Genomic DNA, 27,569 nt, shown 5'->3' with positions numbered 1-27,569 from the left:
ATGTCTGCCCTCGTGTCGCACACGACACCGTCGATAATGACATCCGGCGGGGCCGGGGCAGCCACGTAGTGCTCCCAGCTCAACCCAAGCTCTGGAAGCCGACCCTCACCAGGCAACGTGACAAACCCCGGGAAGTTTTGCCGGCAAAGAACTCCAAGGACGGAGTTGGGCCGGCGGACACTATGATGGTGGTCCCAACCCCTGCAGCATGACAAGGCCAACGCATTAGTTATTTGAAGAAACGTGAATGCAGAAGGTACAAAAATATTAAATGCACTTACGTACCTCTCCTCATCAGGGAAGATCAACCACCTCTGCTCGCGGGTCGCCGGCACGGACGGGAGCCGTGTAGCACCACGCTGGTAGACGGTGCCACCCTCCTCCTCAAGATCAGTCGGCTCCCCGCCATCATCAGCATGGCCACTCGGCTCCTCGGGCTGATCCGGCCAGGTACCCCATCCGAACGTGTGCTCCTCCGGGGTCTCGTGGGCCGAACTCTCGTGGGCCGAAGGCCAGTCGACCCGAGGCTCGTGGGCCCAAGACCCGTGGACCGGAGGCTCGTGGACCGGAGTCCGTGTAGCCTCCTCCTCGGACGAGTCCACCCTAGCAGTCACGTGCTCGGGTGAAACAGCTGGGGGTGGCGGCGAGGAAGGCGCCCTAGCAGTCACCCTACCTCCTCTCCCGCGACCACGTGCCCCACCTCCTCTCTTCCTACCTCGTCCCCTGCTGGGCACCGCGGTCGACGAAGAAGGGCCCGGCGGTGTGGACATACTGTCCAGCAACGCTCGGCAAAGAGGTACGTCTGGAATCGAAGACCTCAGACCACGCGCCGAGGAAGAAGGGGCCTTGGCGCGCTCCCGACCAGCGCCCTCCATCTTTCAACACCTGCCATGACAAACAGTAAATGAAATTAGTACAACATAAAAAAAAGACCGACATGAATAATAATATGTGTATCACTTAAGTGTATCATCATCAAGTACAACATTAAAAAATTTAATACCTGACACTACTAATAATCTCGATCAGTATCATCAATAAATGCATAATCATCATCATCATCACTATAATCAATGACGGGCTCATAGGGTTCAGTGGCATCAACATGTGCAAGGCCACCTTGACGTAATCGGTCAAGCAATGACAGGTCATCCGCAGCAGTAACCTCTTCTTGTTCCGGCTCTTCTTGTTCCTCCTCTGGGGTGATGTCGGATTCACTGTCGCTGTATACTTCAATGTTTTGGGGTGAAGTATAGCGGTTCTTGAAACGCTTTTTGGAAAGACGTGTCTCTTGGAAGAATTCTCCTTCATATGTGTTTGGGTTAATGTGAGGTTCATAATCCTCTTCCTTTGGGGGAGATAGTCTAGCACGTGGCGGCACTTCATAAACGACATCCCAACCTTACAGATTTGGATTAGTTTGGCAGGCCCACGGTAGATAGAATACTTGGGTCGCCTGTTGAGCCGTAATATAGACATCAGGAACATCTAAATGGGTGCTTTGGTTGATTTCAACTAGCCCTATATGTTCATGAGTTCTTCTAGTCTCCTTCGGCTGAAACCAATAACATTTGAAGACTACGACATTCGGTGGGTTTTCACCATAGAATAGAAGTTCATAAATTGCTTCAACTCTCCCATAATACTCGGTACCTCCTTCGCCGATAGCAGATACACAACAATTTGTAGACTTTCGGTCGGCCATAGATAGCTCTTTGCCATAGGTACGAAAGCGATACCCGTTGATGTCGTATTTGTCAAATGAATGGACCTTATAGTCAAAACCATTAGCGACTTGTCTCAATTCGGCGTCCATAGACTCTGAATTAGCCTACAAGTTTAATATGAAAGGATTGTTGCATTACGCACAAATTAGCGAATGAAACCGGGATAGCCGCCTACAAATTAGCCTACAAGTATAATAGAAATTACCGTTTGTTTGAACCAAGAGATGAAACCGGGATAGCCGCCACCTTGCTTTGCGAGAAGCTCATACTCTTCGACATAATCCTTTTGGATCACCGCTCCATACGAGAATAAGGCGACGTATCGACTGTATGAAATATCCAGGAATAAGAGCAGTTCAAAGGAAATAGAAGTTGCGAAACTATGTACCGAGAACTTACTCGATGTACGGCCGCACTTCTATCAGGTTGTTGAAGATATACAACGAAATGGTCCGCCATTGTTCGTTATCCAAAGATACTGGATTTGAAACACTGGCTGGTGCGAGATTCCCTTTGAATAGGCTGAGGTTGGATCCACCCTTTTTAGGGTCGTCAGCATTGTACCGAGGCTTCGGATTATGCAAATGACGATTTTTGGCTTCGTAGTGTGCTGTCATGAAGTTTGCCGCCTCCTCAGTGATGAATGCCTCAGCCATCGATGCTTCAATTCTACGTTTATTTTTACATTTTTGTCGAAGCGTCTTCTGCATCCTCTCAGTTGGGTAGCACCAACGATTTTGCACGGGCCCCCCCAATCTTGCCTCGGTCGGGAGATGCAAAATCAAATGTTGCATTGGATTAAAGAAGCCCGGTGGAAAGATCTTCTCTAACTTGCAGATCAACTCCGGCGCCAACTCTTCCATTTCTTCTAGCACGCCAGGCGATAGTTCTTTCGCACAAAGAACACGGAAGAAATAGCTGAGTTCTGCCAGTACTAGCCATTCATCCTCAGGGATGAAGCCACGCAACATCACCGGCATTACCCGCTCAATCCATATGTGCCAATCATGACTCTTGAGACCAAATATCTTCAATTTATCAAGACTGGCTCCCCTCTGTAGATTTGCTGCATACCCATCGGGGAACATCAACTGCATTTTCACCCACAAGATAATTTCCCTCATAGCCGGCCTTCCAAGATTGAACCATGCCTTTGGCTTCGTCCAGTTCTGCTTTCCTTTCAGTTCTTTCATGTTTTGTAACGGCCTATCACATAGCGCCTCCAGATCGACTCTAGCCTTAGTACTATCCTTTGACTTCCCATCTATGCCGAACAATGTACCAAAAAGTGCCTCGGCGATATTCTTCTCAGTGTGCATCACGTCGATGTTGTGTGGGCAAAGGAGGTCTTTGAAGTAAGGCAGATCCCATAAGCATGTTTTGTGAGTCCAAGCGTGCTTAGAATTATACCCGTTGAAGTACCCTGGACGCTCTGGATCTGGCTCGAGAGCGTTTAACTGAACCAGGGTCTGTTGGCCTGTCAATGCATGTGGTGCAGAGTTTTTGACAACTCTACCTCTGATGAAGTTCTTCTTGTCTTTCCTGAACTTATGGCGAGGATTCAGGAACTTTCTATGCATGTCGAAGCAAGAAAACTTGCGACCGGCCTGAAGCCAACGAAACTCAAGAGCTCCCTTGCATGTGGGGCACGGGAACCTTCCATGCACACACCAGCCAACGAATAGCGCATACGCCGGCAAGTCATGCGTCGAGTACATGTACCAGACACACATTATGAAGTTCCGTTTGCTATAGGCATCGTATGTCTTGAACCCATTATCCCAGGCTTCTTGCAATTCGTCCTTAAGCGGTTGCATGTACACATTCATATTTTTCCCCGGATAGTTGGGCCCTGGAATTATCAACGTCAGGAAAATGTTCTTTCTTTGCAAATCTGTCCGGGGGGGAGATTGAGTGGAAAGACAAATACGGGCCAACAACTGTATTGGGCTGCCGTCATACCAAACACAATGAACCCATCCGTGTTGATGCCGACTCGAGGATGCCTCGGATCTGCCGCTTTGTCACCATGTAATTCATCAAACTTTTTCCACGCAACACCATCCAATGTGTGTACAATCATCAGATTCCCATCTGCATCTAGTTCGGTTCTTTTGCCCGTTTTGTGCCATGTCATCTGTCTGGCCGTCTCTTCGACCATGAAAAGACGTTGAAGTCTTGGTATGATTGGCATATATCGAAGAACACTAACGGGGATTTTGGTCTGTGTCTTCTCACCCATACCGTTGTCTACCACAACATACCTGGAAGACTTGCAAATGGGATAATAGTTCAAGTCCGCATAGTCAAGCCTAAACAAGACACATCCTTTCTCACAGGCATGTATCTTATCATAGGGCATCTTCAGTGCACGGAGGATTTTGTCCGACTGGTATAGGTTTGCAGGCATTACATGGCCTTTGGGTAGAAAGCGTCCAAATACTGTCATCATTGCATCGTAGCATTCTCTGCCCAAGTTGAACCGAGCCTTCAGAGCCATTACTTGTGAGATGGCATCCAACTGACAAAGCTCAGTGTGCTCATGGAGCGGACGTTTTGAAGACTCCAACATTTCATTGAAGGCCTTTGCAGATTCCTCCATCTCTTCGTCCGAATCCCGAGCATCATCAAAGTCTTGCACCATGTTTTCCATCCCGGTACCATGCTCGTCGGTGCGACGACGATCCACCTCAGCTCGGTCACGTTGGGCAGACTCACCATGAAATGTCCACACCGTATAATCGGGCGTAAAACCACTCTTCTGCAGGTGTTTGCCCATTTCAGCCCCTGTCCTCTTTTCCCAATTGCCGCACCGTAAACAGGGGCACCAGGTTTTCCTCTGGCCATTTGCAAATGCGGCTCGCACAAACCCCTTGGTTTTTGTGAACCATTCAGTGCTCCATTTGTTCTGACCAGTGTGACCGGTGTACATCCATGCACGATCACTCATCTTGACTTTCAGAGCTACTAGACACACAACAAATATATATATATATATATATATATATATATATATATATATATATATATATATATATATATATATATATATATATAATTCACCATGTATGTATTCATCAGTTGATCTACTTTGTCAATTTTATTACGTCCATGCAACCCACACTCTAATAGGTAATGATAGGTCCTAATCCCACCCGAGTATGTTTAGATTGGGTTCATTTTCCCATGCTATGCCCCGGATCCTACGCAAAATTTTGGCAGCACCTCCCCGCTGTTCTCCTGATACACGTCTCTGTAATAAACAGAGAGGATGTGTACCCGGAGAACAACAGGGGAGGCACTGACGAAATTTATGCGTCGGATCCGGAGCAAAGCATATGGGAAAACGAACCCAATCTAAACATACTCGGGCTGTCCATGGATAGCGTTGGACAATTCGAAAGAATCAAGGTTATAAATATGCAAATGCATGCATATTTATAACTATGACGCTTTCGAACGGGAGACACATATTGGTTACGCATACTGATGATTCAAGACACATATATATCTAGCTACCAAGTTTCATCGGAATAGATCAAATAATTAATGGGGGAGGAGGACATGTCATTTGTGCTCACCCACGAACGAAGGGGCAGAGCTCGTCAAACGCACGGCGAGGTCGTCGAACACCAAACCTCGCAGCGATGAAACAACTGCACATTTAAAACTACCCGATCAACACAATTATATATGATGTTTTTCATAACAAAATCGAAAGATATATGACCTAACTAATAATTCACAAATATATGACCCCGTCGGCTTCTGGAAGGCCAAAGAACACCTTTTCAGGAGGTGTCGGGGGTCGGGGTGTCGTGTCGGTCTCGGGGTGCCGTGTCGGGGTCGGGGTCTCGAGGTCGGGGTGTCGGGTCGGGGTGCCGGGTCGGGGTCGGGGTGACGTGTCGGTGTCGGGGTCGGGGTGTCGGGTCAGGCTCGGGGTCGGGGTGTCGGGGTCGGGGTCGGGGTCTCGGGGTCGGGGTGTCGGGGGTGTCGTGTCGGGGGTCGGGGTGTCGTGTCGGTGTCGGGGTGCCGTGTCGGTGTCGGGGTGCCGTGTCGGGGTCGGGGTGCTGTTTCGAGGTCGGGGGGTCGGGGTGTCGTGTCGGGGTCAGGGGGTTAGGGGGTCGGGGGGTCGGGGTGTCGTGTCGGGGTCAGGGGGTTAGGGGGTCGGGTGTCGGGGTGGAGTCGGGGTGTGGTGTCGGGGTTGGGGGGTCAGGGGGTCTTCTCATTCTTCTACTACTTCTACTTCTTCTCATTCTTCTACTTCTTCTCATCCCCCGTCTTCTTCTTCTTCTTCTTCTTCTTCTTCTTCTTCTTCTTCTTTCTCCTCCTCCTCCTCCTCCTCTTCTTCTTCTTCTTCTTCTTCTTCTTCTTCTTCTTCTTCTTCTTCTTCTTCTTCTTCTTCTTCTTCTTCTTCTTCTTCTTCTTCTTCTTCTTCTTCTTCTTCTTCTTTCTCCTCCTCCTCCTCCTCCTCCTCCTCCTCCTCCTCCTCTTCTTCTTCTTCTTCTTCTTCCCCCTTCTACTTAACCTAAACCTAAACTAAAAACCTAAACTAATTAAAACTAAACTATTTAAACTAATTAAACCTAAACTAATTAAACTAAATAACCTAAACTAATTAATTCTAAACTGAAAAAACTTAAACTAAAAAACCTTATCCAAACAGAAAAAAAACAAAAAAACAGAAAAAAAAAATGGGAGGGGCTCACTGTGGGGGGCGGCGACGGGTCGGGGAGGGGCCGGCGACGGGGGGCCGGGGCGGGGCGGTGGAGGAGGCAGGGCGGCGGGGGCCCGGCCGGCGGGGGGCCGGGGCGGCGGGGGGCCCGGCCGGCGGGGGGCCGGGGCGGGGCGGTGGAGGAGGCGGGGCGGCAGGGGCCGGGGCGGCGGGGTGCCGGGGCGGGGCGGTGGAGGAGGCGGCGGGGGGCGCGGGGAGGCGGGGGGCCGGGGCGGCGGTGGGGCGCGGGGCGGCGGGGGGCCGGGGCGGGGGGCGACGGGGCGGTGGGCCGGCGGGGAGCCGGGGCGGCGGGGGCGACGGGGCGGCGGCGGCGGCGGGGTGGGAGGAGAAGGGCGAGGCGAGGACGAAGTGAGTAACGGGCGGGGGGTACCTGCCGTTAGGCAAGTGCCTTTCTGCCTCTTTGCCGTCCGCTAGCGGACGGCAAAGAGGTGGGCCGTTAGAATTTTTTCAAACGAGCGGGCGGTGGGGGCCACCACACTCTTTGCCGTCTTCCAGCGGACGGCAAAGATTCTTTGCCGTCTGCTGGCAGACGGCAAAGAGCTGGCAGATGGAAAAGAGCTTCTTGCCGTCAGCCTTTTCTTTGCCGTCTGCTTATGTTTAGCTGATGGCAAAAAGCTTCTTTGCCGTTAGCTAGCAGACGGCAAAGAGCTGGCAGATGGCAAATTAGCTGATTCCAGTAGTGTTTGTAACATATCGCGAAGCAACAGGAATAGCACACGGCAACTGGAGGTTCACTCGAATATTTATTCGTGTGGGTATAGGGGTCAATATGGGTGTCCACGGCTCCGATGTTGATCATTGATCGGAAGGGGTTCCGGGTCATGTCTATACTTCACCGAACCTATAGGGTCACACGGTTAAGGGTCATCTATCTGCTGAATACTAGACAGGGAGTCTAAGAGAAAATCACCGAAAAAGTTTCGGACACCGAAAAGTTTCGGACAGCGGAATCATACCGCAGAGAGAGGTCATCGGATAAGTTTCGATGATACCGAAAAGTTGTTTCGGGATACACCATTAAGTCAAATTGGTTTCGGCACATGCCTGATAATTCTTGGAGGATGCCAGAATCATTCTGGAAGCTTTTTGGAATTTTCTGAGATAAAAACCGGAAATGTTCCGGAGCTGCCGGAGCCACTTCAGATGTGTTTCGCAGATGAAAATCACTAAAACCGGAATTGTTTCGGAACGCGTTGAAAATCATTTTAGTGGGTACTGGAAATTTTCTTAGCCCACATAAATATTTTCAGTTCGATCAGACGCTGAAAAATTTCGTCGTGAATAGTGAAAATCAGCTTTATGGTTACTTTATGGAAAGCCACCTTTTGGGGCTTTGCTCCAAAAGATCTTGGGGATGACATGGATGGATAGGAGCCATTTTTTGGGCCCCTCATGGGGGTGTGGCCGACCACATGGGGTATCCCCCCTTGGGGACCCTCTTGTTCCTTGGTTTCACTCCTAGGTCCTTGTGGAAGGACTTCATTCATGTGCATTTTGGGTTTTTTGTGAAACTACCCTACCCCCTTGGGATTTCCTATAAATAGAGGTGGAGGGGAAGCCCTCCACACTCATCCCTTGCTCTCATACACATGCCATGCATTATCTGGCTTCTTCTCTCCCTCCCACGAAAAGAGTTTCATAGAGCCGTAAGGCTGTCTGGGTTCCGGCAGGAACTAGTTCTGGACGGCGAAGCCCTGCCAGATAGATGACACCGTATGTGTGCAACTCTGTAGAGAGATCGTAGTTTCGGTCTTAGTTCGTGAGTGCCTCCCGAAGGGCTGTCCGTGTGACCGTTCGAGTTTCGAAGGTCCTCCCGAAGGGCTGTCCGCGACACCGTCCGGGGGGCTGTTCGACCGCCTCCTGGAGGGCTGTCTGAGGAGCAGATGAGGGTATACATCCTCGCGGTTGGGAGGTTGTAAATCCTAGCTGCGGGGATCTGCACCGCCGATCGTCATCGACTCTACTTCCCGCTGCGCTACGAGTCGGTAACGAAAAAGGTCAAACCATGTATGCAGTCTCCATAGTGGTCCTGGGCTGGTGCGTAGGTCGAAATTTTTTGTTTTCTGCTGCGTTCCCCTACACAAAACCCCCAAACCCCCCCCTTTCAAAAAAAAACAAAAACCTCAGCTCCTGCCAGGTGCTGACGCGTGGATGCCAATCGGTCCCGGTTGGTGGCACCAACCGGGACCAAAGGCCCTCCTGCCTGGGCTCCCCGCACCAGCCACGTGGACGACCTTTAGTCCCGGTTCGTGTAAGAACCGGGACTAAAGGGCTAGGGCATTAGTAACGACCCTTTAGTCCCGGTTCCTGAACCGGGACTAAAGGCCCTTATGAACCGGGGTAAAAGCCCCTTTTCCTACCAGTGCAATACAATACGTGCCATGCTTCCCCTGCTATCTCTAGGAAAGGACACCTCAAGATTGAACCCAAAGCTAAGCACTTCTCCCATTGCAAGAAAGATCAATCTAGTAGGCCAAACTAAACCTATAATTCGAAGAGACTTGCAAAGATATCAAATCATGCATATAAGAATTTAGAGAAGAACCAAATAATATTCATAGATAATCTGATCATAAATCCATAATTCATCGGATCTCGGCAAACACACCACAAAATAATATTACATCGAATAGATCTCCAAGAACATCGAGGAGAACATGGTATTGAGAATCAAAAAGACAGAAGAAGCCATCTACCTACTAGCTATGGAACCGAAGGTCTGTGGTAAACTACTCATGCATCATCGGAGAGGCAATGGTGTTGATGAAGAAGCCCTCCGTGATCGAATCCCCCTCCGGCAGGACGCCAGAAAAGGCCCCTAGATGGGATCTCACGGGTACAGAATGTTGCGGCGGTGAAAAAATGGTTTTTTGGCTCCTATGGATGTTTTCATGGTATAAGACTATATATAGGCAAAGGAGCTAGGTCAGGAGACCCTCGAGGGGCACATGAGGTAGGGGGCACGCCCTACCCCCTGGGGCGTGCTCTCCTGCCTCGTGGCCGCCTCGTTGCGTCTCCGACTTCATCTCCAAGTCTTCTGGTTTCCTTTTGGTCGAAGAAAGATAATCACGAAAGTTTCATTCCGTTTGGACTCCGTTTGGTATTCCTTTTCCGTGAAACTCTAAAATAGACAAAAAAAACAGAAACATGCACTGGGCTCTCGGTTAATAGGTTAGTCCCAAAAATAATATAAAATAGCATATAAATGCCTATTAAACATCCAAAACAGATAATATAATAGCATGGAAAAATAAAAAATTATAGATACGTTGGAGACGTATCAAGCATCCCCAAGCTTAATTCCTGCTCGTCCTCGAGTAGGTAAATGATAAAAACAGAATTTTTGATGTGGAATGCTACGTAATCTATTTATCCATGTAATTTTCTTTATTGTGGCATGAATGTTCAGATCTGAAAGATTCAAAACAAAAGTTTAACATTGATATAAAAACAATAATACTTCAAGCATACTAACAAAGCAATCATGTCTTCTCAAAATAACATGGCCAAAGAAAGTTATCCCTACAAAATCATATAGTCTGGCTATGCTCTATCTTCATCACACAAAATATTTAAATCATGCACACCCCCGATGACAAGCCAAGCAATTGTTTCATACTTTTGATGTGCTCAAAAATTTTCTATCTTCACGTAATACATGAGCGTGAGCCATGGATATAGCACTAAGGTGGAATAGAATATGGTGGTTGTGGAGAAGACAAAAAGGGAGAAGATAGTCTCACGTAAATTAGGCGTATCAACGGGCAATGGAGATGCCCATCAATAGATATCAATGTGAGTGAGTAGGGATTGCCATGCAACGGATGCACTAGAGCTATAAGTGTATGAAAGCTCAAAAAGAAACTAAGTGAGTGTGCATCCAAATCGCTTGCTCACGAAGACCTAGGGCATTTTGAGGGAGCCCATCATTGGAATATACAAGTCAAGTTCTATAATGAAAATTCCCACTAGTATATGAAAGTGACAAAATAGGAGACTCTCTATCATGAAGATCATGGTGCTGCTTTGAAGCACAAGTGTGGAAAAAGGATAGAAACATTGCCCCTTCTCTCTTTTTCTCTCATTTCTTTATTTGGGCCTTCTCTTTTTTATGGCCTCTTTTTTTTCTTTCTTTTTTTTCGTCCGGAGTCTCATCCCGACTTGTGGGGGAATCATAGTCTCCATCATCCTTTCCTCACATGGAACAATGCTCTAATAATGAAGATCATCACACTTTTATTTACAACTCAATACTTAGAACAAAAATGACTCTATGTGAATGCCTCCGGCGGTGTACTGGGATGATGAAGGAATTATGAACGATGGCTTTGCCACAAATACGATGTCAACTAGATGATCATGCAAAGCAATATGACAATGATGGAGCGTGTCATAATAAATGGAACGGTGGATAGTTGCATGGAAATATATCTCGGAATGGCTATGGAAATGCCATAATAGGTAGGTATGGTGGCTGTTTTGAGGAAGGTATATGGTGGGTGTATGGTACCGGCGAAAGTTGCGGCTGTTTTGAGGCTGGCAATGGTGGAAGGGTGAGAGTGCATATAATCCATTGACTCAACATTAGTCAAAAAGAACTCACATACTTATTGCAAAAATCTATTAGTTATCGAACGAAGTACTACGCGCATGCTCCTAAGGGGATAGATTGGTAGGAAAAGACCATCGCTCGTCCCCGACCGCCACTCATAAGGAAGACAATCAATAAATAAATAATGCTCCAACTTCATCACATATCGGTTCACCATACGTGCATGCTACGGGAATCACCTTAGTTGGTGGATTCTTCTTGGCCAGATCCTCAAAATCTCAATGCACACCACCAAGCAGTCCTCGAGGCGCTTCTCCTTCACCGTGGAGTCGACCCTAATGGTAGTTGTGTCGTCAGAGGAAGCCATAGCTGCGAAATCAATCAATGTTAACACATTTCATCACACAATGAAAAAAATATAAGAATCAAACATCAAAGATTACTTCTAAGCAAATTCATCATGGTGGACACTCTCGCGGATATTTGGACCTTCGGTGATAGTCGAGCTGGGCGAGCCCTTCACGTGTTATGAAGGTATAACAGGAAGAGCTCACCAAGATCGACCATTATCCTGAAAAGTCGATTTTTTCCTCCGAGAACAACTCTAATCGACCGCCGATGATGGTCGCTCTTTCTCTGCTCGTCCTACATGAGAAATATCATAGAGGAGGAGCAGAGGAAGGGCGTCCCCCCTATGACAACATTCGATAACATCTCTCATCTATCAAATAAGGTGGACACTCGATCTGGTGGTGGTATATATGATGGACACTGTCTCACAGGAATTTGAACTTTCGATGATAGTCAAGCTGGGCGAGCCCTTCATGTGTTATCACGTTATAATAGGAAGAGCTCACACAGATCGACCATCATGATCAGAAGTTGATTTTCTTCCACCAAGAACAACTCTCATCAACACACTCTCAAATATATATGGTGGACACTCTCTCCTGTGGTGGTATATATGGTGTCGTGCATACGAAGATCTATGGGACAGACAAAAGCCGCTTTGCGGTTCGACTAGGGAGATCAACAAGCACAAAGAGCAGAACTAACAATACACACAAAGATTGAGCTCAAGTACAAGGAGCACTGCTTGCCTGCAAGGATGCACGGGAAGTGCAGCTACGCGTGTAAATGAGTAAAGTGTCGACCTCTATAAAGGTAGCCGTTTGCCTCCTTTTATAGATGAACGAGTCACAGTGGAAAAACAAACTTTACACAAGGTAAATAGTGGCTACAATGCTATCATACCTAACTCGGACGGGTTAGGACAAAGGCATTAAATGCGCCGTGAGGTGTCGTGCTCGGACGGGTTAGGACAAAGGCATTAAATGCGCCGTGAGGTGTCGTGCTGGTGTTACTTGCCGGCAAAGATTGTCTCTCCTTCTGAGTCGTTTACCTAGCTACCTCATATTATCTGGACACGCCACCAGGACGGGTGTCATTAAAGTTGGTTGTTTGGCAGCAAGCTGACACGTGCTAACTATCTAACTATTTAAACATGTCTTGTTACTTGTCCGTGGGCAAGGTGGGACTAAAGTTTCCCTGGAGCCCGATCTTTACCTAGAGCACGACTCGGCAAGTGTTTATGTGCCAAGAGCGGCCCTCGGTACAGGTGCGGTTGGATTATAAATTAAAAAAAAGTGCCCGGTACAGGTGCGGTTGGATTGTAAATTAATAAAAAGTGCCGGCACCCATTCTTTAGGATATGGATTGCCATCATAAACATTCTCTGTCCGAAGATGAAGATTCATAGTGACAATACATATTCTTAATATTGAAGAAAAGCTTAATGTGGTTAGACTATCAAACTATTTAAACATCTCTTTTTGCTTGTCGGTAGGCGTGGTGGGACTAATGTTTGCCAAATCTTTGTTGAGAGGTGCTCTCGGCAAATAGGTGCAACCGTGATCATGTCGTTATTAGCCGCCGGATGTGCCGCATGGCATCTTTGGCGTGCGGCGGCTTCTTGGCTCCCGGCAAATAGTGCCTTTGCCGAGTATTGTCTTTTTGCCGAGGTCTACTCTTGGCAATATCATATGTTACTTTACCGAATTTCCGTGGTTTGGCTCTCGGCGAAGAGCCTAGCATCCGGCGTATACGAAAATTCCAGTAGTGACAGATGCACGTAGGGATGTAAATGACAAATAAACGGCGCCTGCAAGTCCTGAGATAGCTTTAGTTAGCTTGATAGTTCAACCCTCCCCCCCCCCCCCCCACACAAAAAAGGAACATTATTGAACTGTTAGATATAAGTGGGTTTACGGGATTAGCCGGGTCCTGTTTAGATTGCTAGGTGCACAGGTTGATGACTAATGCTATTAACTCTTGAACAAAAAAAAATAGTGATTTATTACTCGATCCATGCTTCTCAAACTTTTGTTCTGATTACTCATCTTCGTACAAACTTGTTAAACAATCGTACCGGGTGTACTAAACTTGTTAAACCTGGCTTTCATCATTTCAACTCGGTTACGTACTGCCTAGATGGAAAATGATGCACGCAAGTTGCAGAATCAGACTTACAGTCCTTTAAATAGTACGTACAACAGTTGATTAATCTAGTGAAAGCGAAGTTTTGGCGAAGGCGCTAGCTAGGGAACATTGACTAGTACGAAATAACCACGTACGAAAGCGACCGGTGTGTATAGACCACCGATGATGTGTGTGGACAACGTGGTCGCTCGCGAGGCCACGCAGGTAACAGTGACGAGTCTTTGCGCCACGGTGCCTCCACTGCCAGCCAGCCACAACACCGCCACGGCGCCACTCCCCGGACATCATCTGGTGGTGCTATGTGATGGCGCTTTGTCTTACGCCAGCGAGAGATTGAGAGTGATCACTCGTACGTAGCTAGCTAGCTAGGGCTCTCAGGACTAACATATAACGTCACTTGTTAATTGGCTCAGCAACTAGTATTAACCTGGGCTTGGATCAAGCTATAATGAATCTGTAACCCGTCCCTTGATCGCACACACCTTTCAATTGAACAGATCTATCGATCGAGAGGATGGGGAGGGCGCCTTGCTGCGAGAAGGTGGGGCTGAAGCGAGGAAGGTGGACGGCGAAGGAGGATGACACTCTCGCAAAATACATTGCTGGGCACGGCGAGGGCTCATGGAGGTCTCTGCCCAAGAATGCGGGTAAATATGGCATAAGCTGTTTTGCTTGTTCAACTTAATTAGTTGAATCTTCAAGATCAGACAGACTACTTAACTAGCTATACCTTCATGACTAACATGAGGGAGTACTACAAATATGTTAATATGTTCCAGCTTCCCATTGTATTAATACTGCAGAGCTACTGAGGTGTGGCAAGAGCTGCAGGCTACGGTGGGTCAACTACCTGAGGGACGGGGTGAGGAGGGGCAACTTCTCTAAGGAGGAAGACGATCTCATCGTCAAGCTCCATGCTACATTAGGCAACAGGTACGGGCCTTGGATTACTCCACCATTAATAATATATATATATATATATATATATATATATATATATATATATGGAAAATCCTTACTACCATCTGGCATATTAAGATCCCAGTTTTGCAAGGGGGTGATGTACTTCTATCGTCTTTATTTTCTTCGCATAGGGCATGTACGGTGCTGCTGTCTTAGGAGTGTCAAGTAGGATAAATGCCGAGATGGAGGAAAGAAATAATAAGAAAAGGCTTGTCTTCTCTTATTTAAGAGATGATATCTTAACACAATATATCTCATCATGTTTATAGCAATAGCTGGTTATTGAAGATATGGCTAAAATATAACCCATTGTAGAAAAATATTTTTGTCATCTCTAAATTACAGGCAACACTTGATATAAAGATTGTCTTATCAACCATTGTGCATGCCCTTATTAAGGGGATTAAGATTCCAAGAAGGTTTGAAGTTACCTTTTTAGTAATGGCAGGATTCTTACATTCATTAAGAATAAAATATTTGCTCGTAAATTAGAAAAAACCGAGCGAAAATCAAGTTGCCCAGTTGATTATGAAAAACTAGGTGAAAAAACATCACAACCGCTGAGCGGCGTATATAAGGTACCTCACTCACACCATTATAATGAGGGTTTTGCCGAGACAGCGCACACGCGTCATCATCATCGCTCCTCCCCAAGATGTGTCATCTCCATCCCTGAACCTTGACAAAATGACTTTGACTTCGCCGTAGGCAATCATGGACTCAACCCCACATTGAAGAGGCCTTATGGGGCTATATGAAGATCTGCATCATGACTCAGACACCCGCAACTAGACAGCCCAACTCCATCTCTGAGAAGAGCCGCAAAGGAGAACTAGGCACGGCTGCGCCGCAGAAGATCATTGAAAGAACCACCTGCTGCTCGTCATCGTACGCTACCAAGCCCCGCCAGTAGATCTTTGACTTCACGGCAGCAAACCAGCCGAGACAATCTCACAGACACATTCGAGAGGAGCGAACTACTTCAACTAATGTCATGTCTCTGACATTGCTCCCAATCATCGTTGCCATAGAAGCCCTGATGCCAACACCTACATGGAGAGCAACCTCATTGCCCACACAACACGAGGTCAAACACGCTCGATGCCGCCGAAATCTCTTGATCGCCGCCCTGACCTTCATCTGCCAGGCTGTGCCCTACGCAATACACCATTGCCACCTTTCGAGGCCGCCACCCCAACATGCCACCACTCGCACTCGAGTTGCAACGTCACATGACCCGCAACCAATGCTGCTTAGGGAAACGACACCTAGACCATGAACGCCACACCACATCCTAGGCCTGTCAACCCGACATGCCACCACACACTCTTGACCGACAATGACATACGACGCAGATGATCGCAGTGCACGCTGCTCAAGACAACCACACGCAGACCACGAACGCTACACCCTATCTGGGGGCTCCTCCCAGACATACTGTCCAACCGCCCCTGCTAGGGCACGTTGACCGGGCTGACAAACCTGCAAACCAATTATCCCAAGATTTCCACGGAAGCGAAGGCCAAGCCGCTGCACCGCCTCATGGAGCTTCCTCGCGCAATGCTTTCGAAGGTCGCCGCCAAGGCACACATCAGCCGTTTGGGGCCGCTGCCCTGGCCTCCACCAGGAGAAACTGGTCGCACTAAGCACAATCTAGCTCTCCCAAGAAACATACCCAAGGAGGAAACGACGAAGGTGCTGCCGTCTCCCACTCCGGAAACCATCTGGAGCTTAGGTTTTTACTCGGAGAGCCCAAGCCCCTAGTAGAGGAAGTGGAGTTCCACGGGGATGCCTCCAAGAAGGGAAACAATGCCCGAAAAACTGCCACCATCGACGGCACCCGATAGTTATGTTATGGCTTTTGCTTGGAACACACCAATACCTACATAGGCCTGTAGATCTGGACAAGTCAAAAGCGTCGGGATCATCGGAGCCGGTCCCCCTAGGCATCGTGACTTTTGTCGTCGACGACAGAGCTCAACAACTCTAGCACCCACAGGAGCACACCTCAAGCTACCCATGAGAAGCCAGCGCACAAGCTGGGACTTCAACCGGACAGGGATCGGTCGGATGAGCCCATCCCGGCCAGCACCACGACGAACAAGCCATGGGCCCGAGGCCCCCGCTCCAGCTTCCTCCTTGCAGCCCTAGCACCAAACACCGTCCGACAGGCCACTGCAGCTGTGGCGGATCCAGGAATTAAACTTACCTGGGGCAAAAAATTTAAGGTCTAAAATTTTTGACGTACAAATGCATGCCTGCTCAACCAAAACTCATAAAACTCAAGTACGAAGCTAGATGCTCTCAAAATTAACATAACTAATAATTCGTAATAGTTCACCATTCTGGATAACTAGATAATGTAACAAACAAAAAAACACAAAATACAACACAAACATCAAGATAACTACTATCTCGCTGCTTGAATCATCCAGTCCCTAGCCAAAAATGTCCAACTCCATGTCTATAACTCATGTCACAGTCGCAAACATTGACTGAGGAGTACTTCCTGTTCAGGAAACAAAGCTTGTATTTCTATTTTCTTTGCATATTAGAAGCTTCATTAGACCTTTTAGATTCAGTATATAACCGGGAGAGACCCAAATAAGCAGCAATTGATTTTATTTTCTTATGGATTCCCTACATTACAACATTAGGAGGTTCAATAATTGGCTACAAGCCCATAAATTAGGACGCTGACAATGCCCACACGTGTGGTGGGAGTAACACCCGCCCACACGCCCTATAAAACACATATTACGTCACGTCACCGCATGCATGCATATGGGAATCTTTTTGAATTTTTAGTTTTTCAAATGTTTTATCTCTAAATTAAAAATCCGATTGAAGATCCGTTTTCACCATTAAATCCATCGTGACGAGATCTTCGAAACTAGATCCCATATCAATATGTTTCGACGACTTTTGTTTGGGCTAAAAGTTGCCATGTCTATTACACATGAATTGCCATGGTATTTACACTAAAGTTGTCATGATATGTTTCAGCTATTTTTTTTCTTCTACCTTTAAAAGTAAATTTTGACATATTATAAAACGGGAATTAAGAAACTAGGCTTGCCATGAACCATAAACTAAAATTGCCATGGTGAATTACTTAAATTACCATGATACATGCACTAAATTTGACATGGTTCATAAAAAAATAATTTCCATGCTCAAAAGTGGAATTGCCATGGTCAAAATACTAAATTTGCCATGATGGATACTCAAAATTGTCATGATCCATGCATTATATTTGTCGTGGTTAATTACTAAAAATTGACATGGTCTATTAATAAAAATTGCCGTAAAACGTAGTTGAAAATACAACAGTAGCTTTAAATCTAGAAGAAAAACATAGATAAAACATGTGATGGCAACTTTAGTGTAAACACTATGGCAACTATAGTGTAAACATTATGGCAACTTTTGGTCAAAAAATCATCGAAACATATCAACATGGGATCTAGTTTTCAAGATCTCGTCAAGACGGATTTAATGGTGAAAACGGATTTTTGATTGAATTTTTTAATTAGGAGATAGAACATTTTTAAGCCAAAACCAAAAAGATTTTTGCTGATGTCATCTGTTTTGACGTGGCAAAAATGGATGGTAATGAAGGCGTGTGAGCCATGTTACTTCGTGCCACATGTGTGGACATTAACATTAACGTAAATTTAAGGTTGATATGGGGAAAAATATATTAGATTGCAACGTTGAGTATACCTGCTGTGTTGCAAATGGCAACTTGACATTTGTGCGAGCTGATGTTGTTCCGCTGTCAGTCCTGCCTCACAAGTTCCACGTATGCCACACCGGGGACTACTTATCGTTCTCCCATTCGCTATGTGCCCAGCGTCCTGTGGGGCGGACTTCTGTGTCCGGCGACGACGACGACGACAACTAGGTTAGGCGCTTGATTGGGGATTTTTCGGGATTTCCTGCTACATGGACGGCACTCGACATATAAGATATCGAATTTGGGCTGCAACTGGGCTGCTTCTATGCCTTTTTTACTTAAGCCTTAGACCACGTTAAAAAAGAACAATTTTCCTGTTCCATATCCATGCAGTCACATTGTCCATGCCATCCAAAATCGGGGTTGGACTTGGCCACTTGGAAAGTTGGAATCACATCATGCAGATACCCGGGGCGGCCGACGATACCTGCCCCTACAGTGGCACCACCCCTGATTGCATGAGCTACCTCCCAGATCCATCGTCGCCTAGCACCAGAGACGTTGCACAGGGCCGCCAGACCCGCCTATAGAATAGCGTTGCCGACCGGGCCCATCTACAGCACGACATCACATCACCTCCCCCGCGCCATGTATGCCCCTCCTTGCAGGCCCTCGTTAGCACACGGAGCTCCCTGACCGCATCCACTCGCCGAGGCCGCATCCAGTGCGTCGCTCGGGATCACAAGGCCCCCGTCCAGTCCCATAATTCACCGCGATCACTGGTGCTACCACGTCTATCAGGCGCGGTTAGAAGCCGCCATTAAGGAGATCAACCAGGCAGTGGATGAAGTTAAATGCCAAACGAAGGCAACGGGGAGGAGGTTGGCAGCATCGCAACAGCCGTGGCACGGCCCCATGATGTGCACACAGTTTCCGGGGCTCATGGTCGGTCAGACATGGGGAACGGACACGGACGGTTATTTAGACTAGGTTAGAGTATGGTTTAGTTAAAAAATGTATGAAATGTAATGAATGTGCTCCGCTTTATACGAAAATCATCCAATTTGCATAAAATTCGTTCGGTTTCCAAAACTGCAGTTTGAAATATTTATGCATAGCGTTGAATTACTCGCTCCCGCATCAGTGTCCGTGGACTGGTCACCCTGATCAGGGATGGATGTGGTGTCCGGTTTGCGGGTCAGCACGGAAGATGCCGTTAGTTCTTGAACTAAAACCTGGGTAAATATTTTGAAACCTAGAGCAGGGAACAGTATAACTGTAGGACAAACGTCAGCAAGACTCCAAAAGTTGGCGAAATAGATAAATCCCGAACATTCGAATTTTAAGCATGGCAATCCGAACCTTTTCATGACAACTTTAGTTAAGACGAGATTGATAAACATGGCAAGTTTCTGACAAAAAAGACAAACTGGAACAAAGTTGCCCACCTCACAACAACTAAATTTGCCATCGAAAAATGTTCGGGATTTATTGGGATCCAAAATTTGATCCCGAGAAGTTCAGAATTTCTTTGTTTTACTAACTTGTTGTGCATGTGGCACCTCGAAACTACTTTACTACCGAGACTTCTGTGTCCCATCCTTGCACGATGGTCGATCCGATGGTGCGCTACACTTTATTTTATAGATGGATGGTTGGGTATGTAGCATCGTGCTAAAGTTCAAAAGTTCGTGCAATGAGCCTCCTATGCATAACAGCTCTCATGGCACCTAGACCAAATGTGTTTTTTTCTTTCAGTTTTGCATCTTCTTCTCGTATTTTTTTCTAGGTTATCACCTTTTGATAGTGGAACCCAATCCATTTTTTGGATCGATGTAAAAAACTTCAAAAGAAAAGCCTTCTTTTCTTTTTAGTAGCTGACGGGTCAGTCAAATTTCCTCTGCAGAGAACGTGTCTGCGCCAGCCACGACTCCGTCCCATGACAAGCTTCTAGATGGACTACTCTCGGCGTCATTCCAGGAATCCACCTGCGAGAGCCGATACAAGTCGTCCCTGTACCGGAAGCCATCGTCGCTCCCGCTCTCCCCGTACCTCGTGAAGAAGCTGCGGGAGGTACGAGGCGTACCACAAGAAGTGCGGCCCTGGCACGCAGCGCTACCGGACGGCCTTCAAGCAGCTCCAGGCGGGGCGCAACGCCGACAGTTCCGAGTGCAAGTATGTGGTGTGGTTCCCCTTGAACGGTCTCGGCAACCGCATGCTCGCCATCGCCTCCACCTTCCTCTACGCGCTGCTCTCCGGCCGGGTCATGCTCGTCAATGTGCCGCAGGAGCAGGAGGGACTCTTTTGCGAGCCCTTCCCGGGCACCTCCTGGGTGCTCCCCGACGGGTTCCCGGAGGGGAGTCCGATGAAGCTCTACGCCGGTGCGCCGGAGAGCTACGTCAACATGCTCAAGAATAATGTGATCCGATACGACACACCGGCGTCATCCCTTCCGGCACACGTGTACCTCCACCTCGAGCAGATCGGGCAGAGGCTGTCCGACAACATCTTCTGCGACGACGACCAGCGGCTGCTCGGCAAGTTCGGCTGGATGATACTCAAGTCCGACAGCTACTTCGCGATGGCGCTGTTCCTGACACCCATGTACGACAAGGAGCTGGCGAGGATGTTCCCGTACAAGGAGGCGGTGTTCCACCACCTCGGTCGGTACCTCTTGCACCCGACCAACAGGGTGTGGGGGATCGTGAGAAGGTACTACGAGGCATACCTCGCGGGGGTGGATGAGAAGATCGGGTTCCAGATCAGGATCTTCCCGGAGAGGCCGGTCAAGTTCGAGAACATGTACGACCAGCTCACCAGGTGCATCAAGGAGCAGCGGCTGCTGCCGGAGCTCGGAAAGGCGGAGCCGGCGGCGAACACGTCTGGCGACGGGAAGGTGAAGGCCGTGCTGATCACGTCTCTCTACTCGGGATACTACGACAAGATCCGGGGCATGTACTACGAGAACCCGACCAAGACAGGGGAGATCGTGGCGCTTTACCAGCCGACCCACGAGGAGAAGCAGGAGTACGCGTCCAACGAGCACAATCAGAAGGCGCTGGCGGAGATCTACCTGCTCAGCTACTGGGACAAGATCGACATGAGCGCGTGGTCCACCTTCGGCTTCGCTGGCGTGAAGCCGTGGATCTTGCTCCGGCCGGACTGGGACAAGGAGGTGTCCCAGGTCGCATGCGTCCGCTCCACGTCTGTCGAGCCGTGCTTACACTCGCCGCCGGCACGGGGGTGCGGGGCGAAGAAGGAGGTCGACGTGGCCGTCATCAAGCCGTACGTTCGGCAATGCGAGGACGTTGGCTTCGGCCTCAAGCTGTTCGATAGCTAAGCATCGAGTTAGTATCGTGTTCGGTTCGATTCTACAAGTACCCCCCCCCCCCCCCCCCCTCCCCCTCCCTCCCACACACACACACAACAAAAACACATATTAGTTAGGTGTTATGGTACTGTTTAATTTCGGTTTCTTTTCAAACAACTAAAAGCCTTGTGTGTCGATATATTAAGAGGGGGGAAATCCAAATACAGATATGTTACATGTTGGAGGACAGCAACTTTGGGTGCAGGCAGGTTATGTAATCACACGGCAGTGCCCGGCGCAACGGCAAACTATCTACTCCCCCGTCATCCCATAATATAAGAGCAAAATGCAAATTTCATATTCAGATATTGGACTGGACTTTAAAGTTTGCATTCTTGCAAAATTTGTACCATTTTGTTTGTAAACTCGGCTATACCATGTGTAGTCGTTGATAATTATTTTATTATACATGGCTTCTTGACTGCCAGTTTGATATAATGATGATGGCTTGCTAATATTTTACTATTTTGGTAGGTTTAACATATGCTAAATGGCAAGTTTTAAGTTATACTATTGGGATAACCTCTCATACTTTGAACTTGTAATGAATGACAGTTTGCTGCAATGTTTGGACATTCATTCACATGCTATTTAGGTAGTGGCATAATTTTGAGCTAATAATATTTAAATTTTAATAATCATAATTTTACCTATCGTTCAATTTGATTGCATTTCTTTAGGATACCCGAAAGCACAGTGCTCTATTTGTTCATGATGAAGCTACTCCATAATCTATAATACCTAAATAATTCATCTCCACTATTGTATTTCTCTTGGCATGCAGTCTGCCACCTCATCACACGTGTCGCATTAGCATTTCATATATTTTGCAAATTCCTATCATCTCATTGTCAAAATTGATGGGCGCGGCAACGCGCGCCATTATTGATCTAGGGCGTGTTTGGTTGCCGTCGCCTACAGTACCCGCATTGCATACACATCTCCACTCGGCCTGACTTTAAAAAAACAGCCTCATATGCGACATCTGCGAGTTGTTTGGTTGCCTGCATATGGACTGCCTGCATTAGGAGATCAACTTTGGCACGTTGTTTGGTTGCCTGCATTGTCTCGGGGCATGCAACTACACACTGTTTGATTGCCCGCATGGGGTATGATTAAGAGCTAGCACTTGCACTTAGCACACAGGGTTAAGAGATAGCAGAGGAAGTGGGAGAAGAAATGCACTGTGCGCCGGACCATGGCGACTGCGATGGATAATGGCCGTGGCACCGTGTCCGACATGACGAGCATGGAGTCGTGGACGAGCGACCCCGTCGGCGGCACGGCGAGCGACACCGTCGGCGGACTAGTTGCGGTGCTCGCGCAAAGATAGTCGACAGAGGAGGAGAATGCAGTGCCCGCGCCATGGTATCGTCAGTGCAGTGGACGAGAGAGGAGGCCGAGATGATCGACACCGGAAATGACTCCAGTGTAGTAGGGCGAGAGAGAGGAGGCCAAGATGACCGAACTGCAGTGTGCAGAGGCACAGGACACAAGAAAGCAGTGTGCATGCCATTGCAGCGTCAGTGCAGTAGGAGGATGACAGAGAATAGGCCGAGGTGAGCGACGCCGTAAACGACTCTAGTGTAGTAGGACGAGGGCAAGGAGATCAAGGGGAGTCGGGGTCGAGAGGGACGAATAGGAGGACTCTGAGCAGAGGACAGAGGAGCTCGACATGGCGGCGTCAGTGCATTAGACTGCTGCTCAAAGAGAGATGAAGCTACGATCGTCGAAACCAAAAACTTACAACACGAATGTTGTGAGGAACTGCGAGATGAGGCTGCTGGTCAAAGGAAACTTCAAAGGATCGTTCGTGCGCGACGAATCTGACATAAACGGGAAGACGAAATTAAGAACTTATGGCCGACGAAACTACGAACCGATCGCCTGAATGGAACCGTAGCATCGAGGTGCATCTTTTTCATGTAGCGCTTACCTCGAATCGAAGCACCGTTGTGTAGATCGGAAGGGGGCTAGGAAGAACATAATTAGAGGGAAGGTTACTGGAGGTAGGAGAAGATAAGCACGCATAGGCTGCATACCAGCTCGTATCCCTCCCATCTCCCCTCGTGCAAGTGGCCCACCTTGTGCGCTCGCCTGAGCCTGACTCGCTAGAAACTGCCGATGTGAGCGTTTCCAACGAGCCAGACCCAATTGTGCTTTAAGGTTCGTGCCATGCGGGCCGCACAGTAAATGCAGGCAACCAAACGGGCCACTTTCTTCCCGCACGGGCCAGGCTAGGCCTAATGCGGGCAACCAAACACGCCCCTAGTAGTCTGTAAAACCGGACCAAATGGACGGTCAGACCGGAAAAACACGGAACCGAGGCCTCATCCAGTTTATAAGTTGTATCGGTTTTTTAGCAAAAAAAAACCCAGCAAAGTATCAATAAAATCGTGTTTAACTAGGAATCAAATTTTTGACCTTGAGCCACCACCCGCCCAAAGGACCAATACCAACTTAGTTAGCTACAATTTATAATTTAATAATGAATTACAACAAATATGAAGTGTATTCATTTGATCAAAGGTTATTTTTTGTAGAAAATAACTTAAATATATTTCAGTTTTTATCGTGATCGAACCAGTTGAACCAGTGGTCCAACCACTAAAAACCTAAACTGATAGGCTCAGCTTTTCGATTGTGGGCACGGTTTTTTATACTAGTATCTGGAGCCGATGACATCCTCAACCGTTGAGCGCACTTGCCCATTGTGGTAGTGGTAGAGTAGCGAAAATCAGGCCAAGCAGCTGGCAAAATGGCGCGAGAAGGGAAACAACCACATCTTTATGAGCTGTGCGCCTTCCTTGGCGGGCCCGAACACACACTCCTCCTCGACGCGCCTCTGCTCCATGTTGAATGCTACGAGCTTCGACGGCGTCCACAGGTACACCACGTCCCTCTCCTAGTGGAACGCCATGAACACGAAGGTCGTAGTAGCGGGCTGGCATGAGCCGCAGGAGACGAGTTCATCAATCCCCAGCACGTGCTTCACCGCCCACTCAGATTTGCCTACGTCCACGTGCTCCCATAGCGTCAGGCACGAGCCGTCGCTGGTCGCATACCGAAGATGGCCACGGCAGTGGCCCATGCGCGCCCTGTCGCTCACAGGCGCCGGGAGTGCGGTCACCGAGCACGCCATGGTGTCGAGGTTGATATGGACGAAGGGGCCAGAGTAGGCCAGCACGTGGAGGGCGCTGCCGAAGAAGTGCATGGTGGCCGACATGGCGTCGGTGTCGAGGCCAAAGTCGAGCTCGTGCTCGCTCCACGTGCCGGACTCAGAGTCGAACACCTCGACTCTGGCGCCCCGGGGGAGCCACTCGGTGAAGCAGGCCACCTTGTAGTGCGGGGACGCGCAGGGGTCGAAGCACAGCACAGAGAGCAGCGTCTTCCTGTTCCTGCGGAGCGCCGGGAGCGCCGCCCACCGCCGCGTGATCGGGTTCACGATGTGGAACGCCACCGGGTAGGGCGCGTAGTACAGCACCAGGCCGTTGCACCCATCGATGATGCTCGACGTCCCGTGGCACGGGAAGAAGGCCATGTCGTCGGCCTCCGCCACGCACGGCCCGTCGTGGAACAGCACGCCGGACGTGATGAGCGGTAGCCTCCGGCGGAGGTGGTCCGCGGAGATGAGGGCCCGCCACGTGGTGGACACGCACTGGAACCGCGCGAGCGACTTGTGCGGCAGTCTCACTAGGATCTCCGCGAGCAAGTCCCCGCCCATTTCGACGTCCATCTCCGACGACCTCGCGGCTGCAACTACACACTACCTGCAGTCGTGTCAGTCGTGCCTGCAAGAAAGTATGGGCGCTATATATATACATGATCTCTGTTGGCTGCTGCAGACGGCCAGATAGGTGTTGATGTGTGGCAGAACGTTCCTTGGAGTGTGCAACTTCCCTGCCCTGACATTCCATTACTGGCACAGTGTGAGACCTTCACACGCCACAAGTACCGCCATGCACACCACAACTATACAAGATCGTGATGATAACTGAAGGTTGGGGAAGACGTGTCAACCGAAGGAAAACCTGCAATCAATCAATAGGTACCAGCACCACCTATTCCAGCATTCGCTCTGGCAATCACATGCGGTACTAGAGCTTGGAAAGAGTTTACAAATCTTAGCATTTCTCAATCTTGATAAATCCGCCGCGGCTATCTGAATTACGTTGTTTTGTTTTGAACGGGCGACGACTACAACAAGTCGATGAGTATTGGCAACCACTGTAACAAATGAGATAGACCTCAATCATCAATAATGGAAGTGGAGAGAGAGCATAGTTAAGGCAGTCGCCTTAAGCTACCTCGAAGGGTTGAGACCAATGAATATGGCACCCAACATTTTTTACGTGTCCATAAGACGTGAAAAAACAAACAAGGAGGCGATGGAAGATAACCAATAGGTTACTCTGATCATAACGATGAGAATGACCAAGAACATGTAATCACCCCCCCCCCCCCCCCCCCACCATGTCGACCCTCTAGGGCAACTTGGGGACGATTCCTTCATGTGCTGCCGTTCCCTCGATCTCCTCCCTCCCTCCTCCCTGCCACATGAGGCTGACGCCGGGAAAGCCTGTGGCGACGGGGCTTGCGCTACACGTCCCGATGGCGGAGAGCTTACATTGTTCAAATCTGGCATGGTTGCTTACCATGTGCATATCCACTTGATTGCAAAAGTTGGGAGCATTTAAAGAATATTAAAAAATAAACCATGTTCAATGGAGGGTGTTCAGGTAGGCTAGAAGGCTTCGTTTGAGAGCACGTTGTTTCTCGACATCCTTGAATTGGCCCTAATTTCTTCCATGGACTTGTATAACCAATTAAAGGCACCATGCAAAAAAAATTGGTTTTTAACAACATTTTTTGGGAGTTTTCGCGGCCAGAAAAGGCCAAAAAAATCCGGACATGTCGCAACTTGCATACGATTTTTGTTTTGGCTTTCACCCAAGTGACTCCTATCACTCTCAAAAACATCTCTTGAACTCATATCTCTGAAAATAATGCCATGAGAATATTTTCTCGAAGGCATAATATTCATTTTCTCTTTGAAAATGAATGTTTTTCACTTCTGCTCCAAAGCAACCCATATTTTTCTTGCTCTTAAAAATCTGAGAAAATTCCCAAATATTCTTTAGGTCATGCCTCATCTTCCTAGAAAAAATATCTCATGGTCATGAGAAATATTTTTGCTATATAAAATCATTTCTCTTCTGGTCAGGAAAAGCACATTGTGAAGGAAGTGTATTTTTGCCTGATCTTTTTGAGCTGAAATTTTTATACCTTGATGACTTTGCTTGCAAACTCTTAACCTCCAAATTTCAGCTCTTAACTCCTTCTAGATTTCTCTCAAATGGCTGCAACATTTCCTGTCCAGAAACTTATTAGTGAGCTCAGGTCACTTCTGGTCGACCTGGCAATGAACCAACACCTCAGGGTGAACTAACACTACAAGGACTTGAGACAAGACATGATTTTGCAGCTCTGGTGCACCGCGTTGCACCAGTGCATGCGGCGACCACGTGTGTCCATGGCGCCGGGCATGTGTTCGGCGTGCTCTGCGCGTCGGCAACGCCACTGCTCCGCCCGTGCGCTCACCCCAAGCCAGCCCAGCATGTCAATCACCCTCTACTGCCTCGACTCGTCCCTCCCAACCTCTCCCAGGAGCTGCCCGACGCCGGCGACAGGCGCTGCGGACGCAGACACAACGTAGTGCTGATCCTTTCTTGTATTGTATCTGCGTCAATATTTTCCCCAAGGAGTAAGGGATGATGCAGTACAACGAAGGTAGGTATTTCCCTTAGTTATGAAACAAAGGATATTGAACCAGTAGGAGAACCAAGCAACACTATGTAAACGGTACCTGCACAAAAAAAAAAAATACTTGCAACCCGACGCAAAAGACGGGTTGTGAATCCCTCTCGGGTAAAAGATTGGTAGATGCAAATAAAATAAAGGCAAATAAAATTCAGCGAGGTATTTTTGGGTTTTTGATAATATAGATATGAAAATAAAAGATGCAAATAAATAAAAAGGCAAAT

The 27,569-nt window shown here is 48.1% G+C and overlaps 2 protein-coding genes and 1 pseudogene across 2 annotated transcripts; 2 read left to right on the top strand and 1 right to left on the bottom strand.

The window, feature by feature from the left end:
- The first annotated feature begins 14,027 nt into the window (after window positions 1–14,027).
- Window positions 14,028–15,389, top strand: LOC141025505 (transcription factor Y1-like). The gene is made up of 3 exons (XM_073500884.1): window positions 14,028–14,160; window positions 14,317–14,446; window positions 15,185–15,389. Exons 1-3 carry the CDS (start codon window positions 14,028–14,030, stop codon window positions 15,387–15,389), a joined length of 468 nt encoding a protein of 155 aa, XP_073356985.1.
- Window positions 15,390–20,329: 4,940 nt separating this feature from the next.
- LOC109780782 (galactoside 2-alpha-L-fucosyltransferase-like) lies at window positions 20,330–21,495 on the top strand. Its single transcript, XM_045228558.2, has one exon. It carries the CDS (start codon window positions 20,371–20,373, stop codon window positions 21,493–21,495), a length of 1,125 nt encoding a protein of 374 aa, XP_045084493.2. The 5' UTR covers window positions 20,330–20,370.
- A 2,664-nt stretch (window positions 21,496–24,159) lies between these two features.
- Window positions 24,160–25,270, bottom strand: LOC109738448 (putative F-box protein At1g47790; annotated as a pseudogene).
- Window positions 25,271–27,569: the final 2,299 nt, after the last annotated feature.

The sequence above is a fragment of the Aegilops tauschii genome, chromosome 1 (assembly GCF_002575655.3).
Source record: "Aegilops tauschii subsp. strangulata cultivar AL8/78 chromosome 1, Aet v6.0, whole genome shotgun sequence".
In the NCBI taxonomy this organism is placed as follows: domain Eukaryota; kingdom Viridiplantae; phylum Streptophyta; class Magnoliopsida; order Poales; family Poaceae; genus Aegilops; species Aegilops tauschii.
This window is presented reverse-complemented; position numbering and strand designations above follow the sequence as displayed.

Coding starts and splice junctions, on each gene's coding strand:
- LOC141025505 (XM_073500884.1), top strand. CDS start 14,028: ATGGGGAGGGCGCCTTGCTGCGAGAAGGTGGGGCTGAAGCGAGGAAGG. Junction 14,161..14,316: donor GTCTCTGCCCAAGAATGCGG/GTAAATATGGCA, acceptor TTAATACTGCAG/AGCTACTGAGGTGTGGCAAG. Junction 14,447..15,184: donor CATGCTACATTAGGCAACAG/GTACGGGCCTTG, acceptor ACTTCGCCGTAG/GCAATCATGGACTCAACCCC.
- LOC109780782 (XM_045228558.2), top strand. CDS start 20,371: ATGCTCGCCATCGCCTCCACCTTCCTCTACGCGCTGCTCTCCGGCCGG.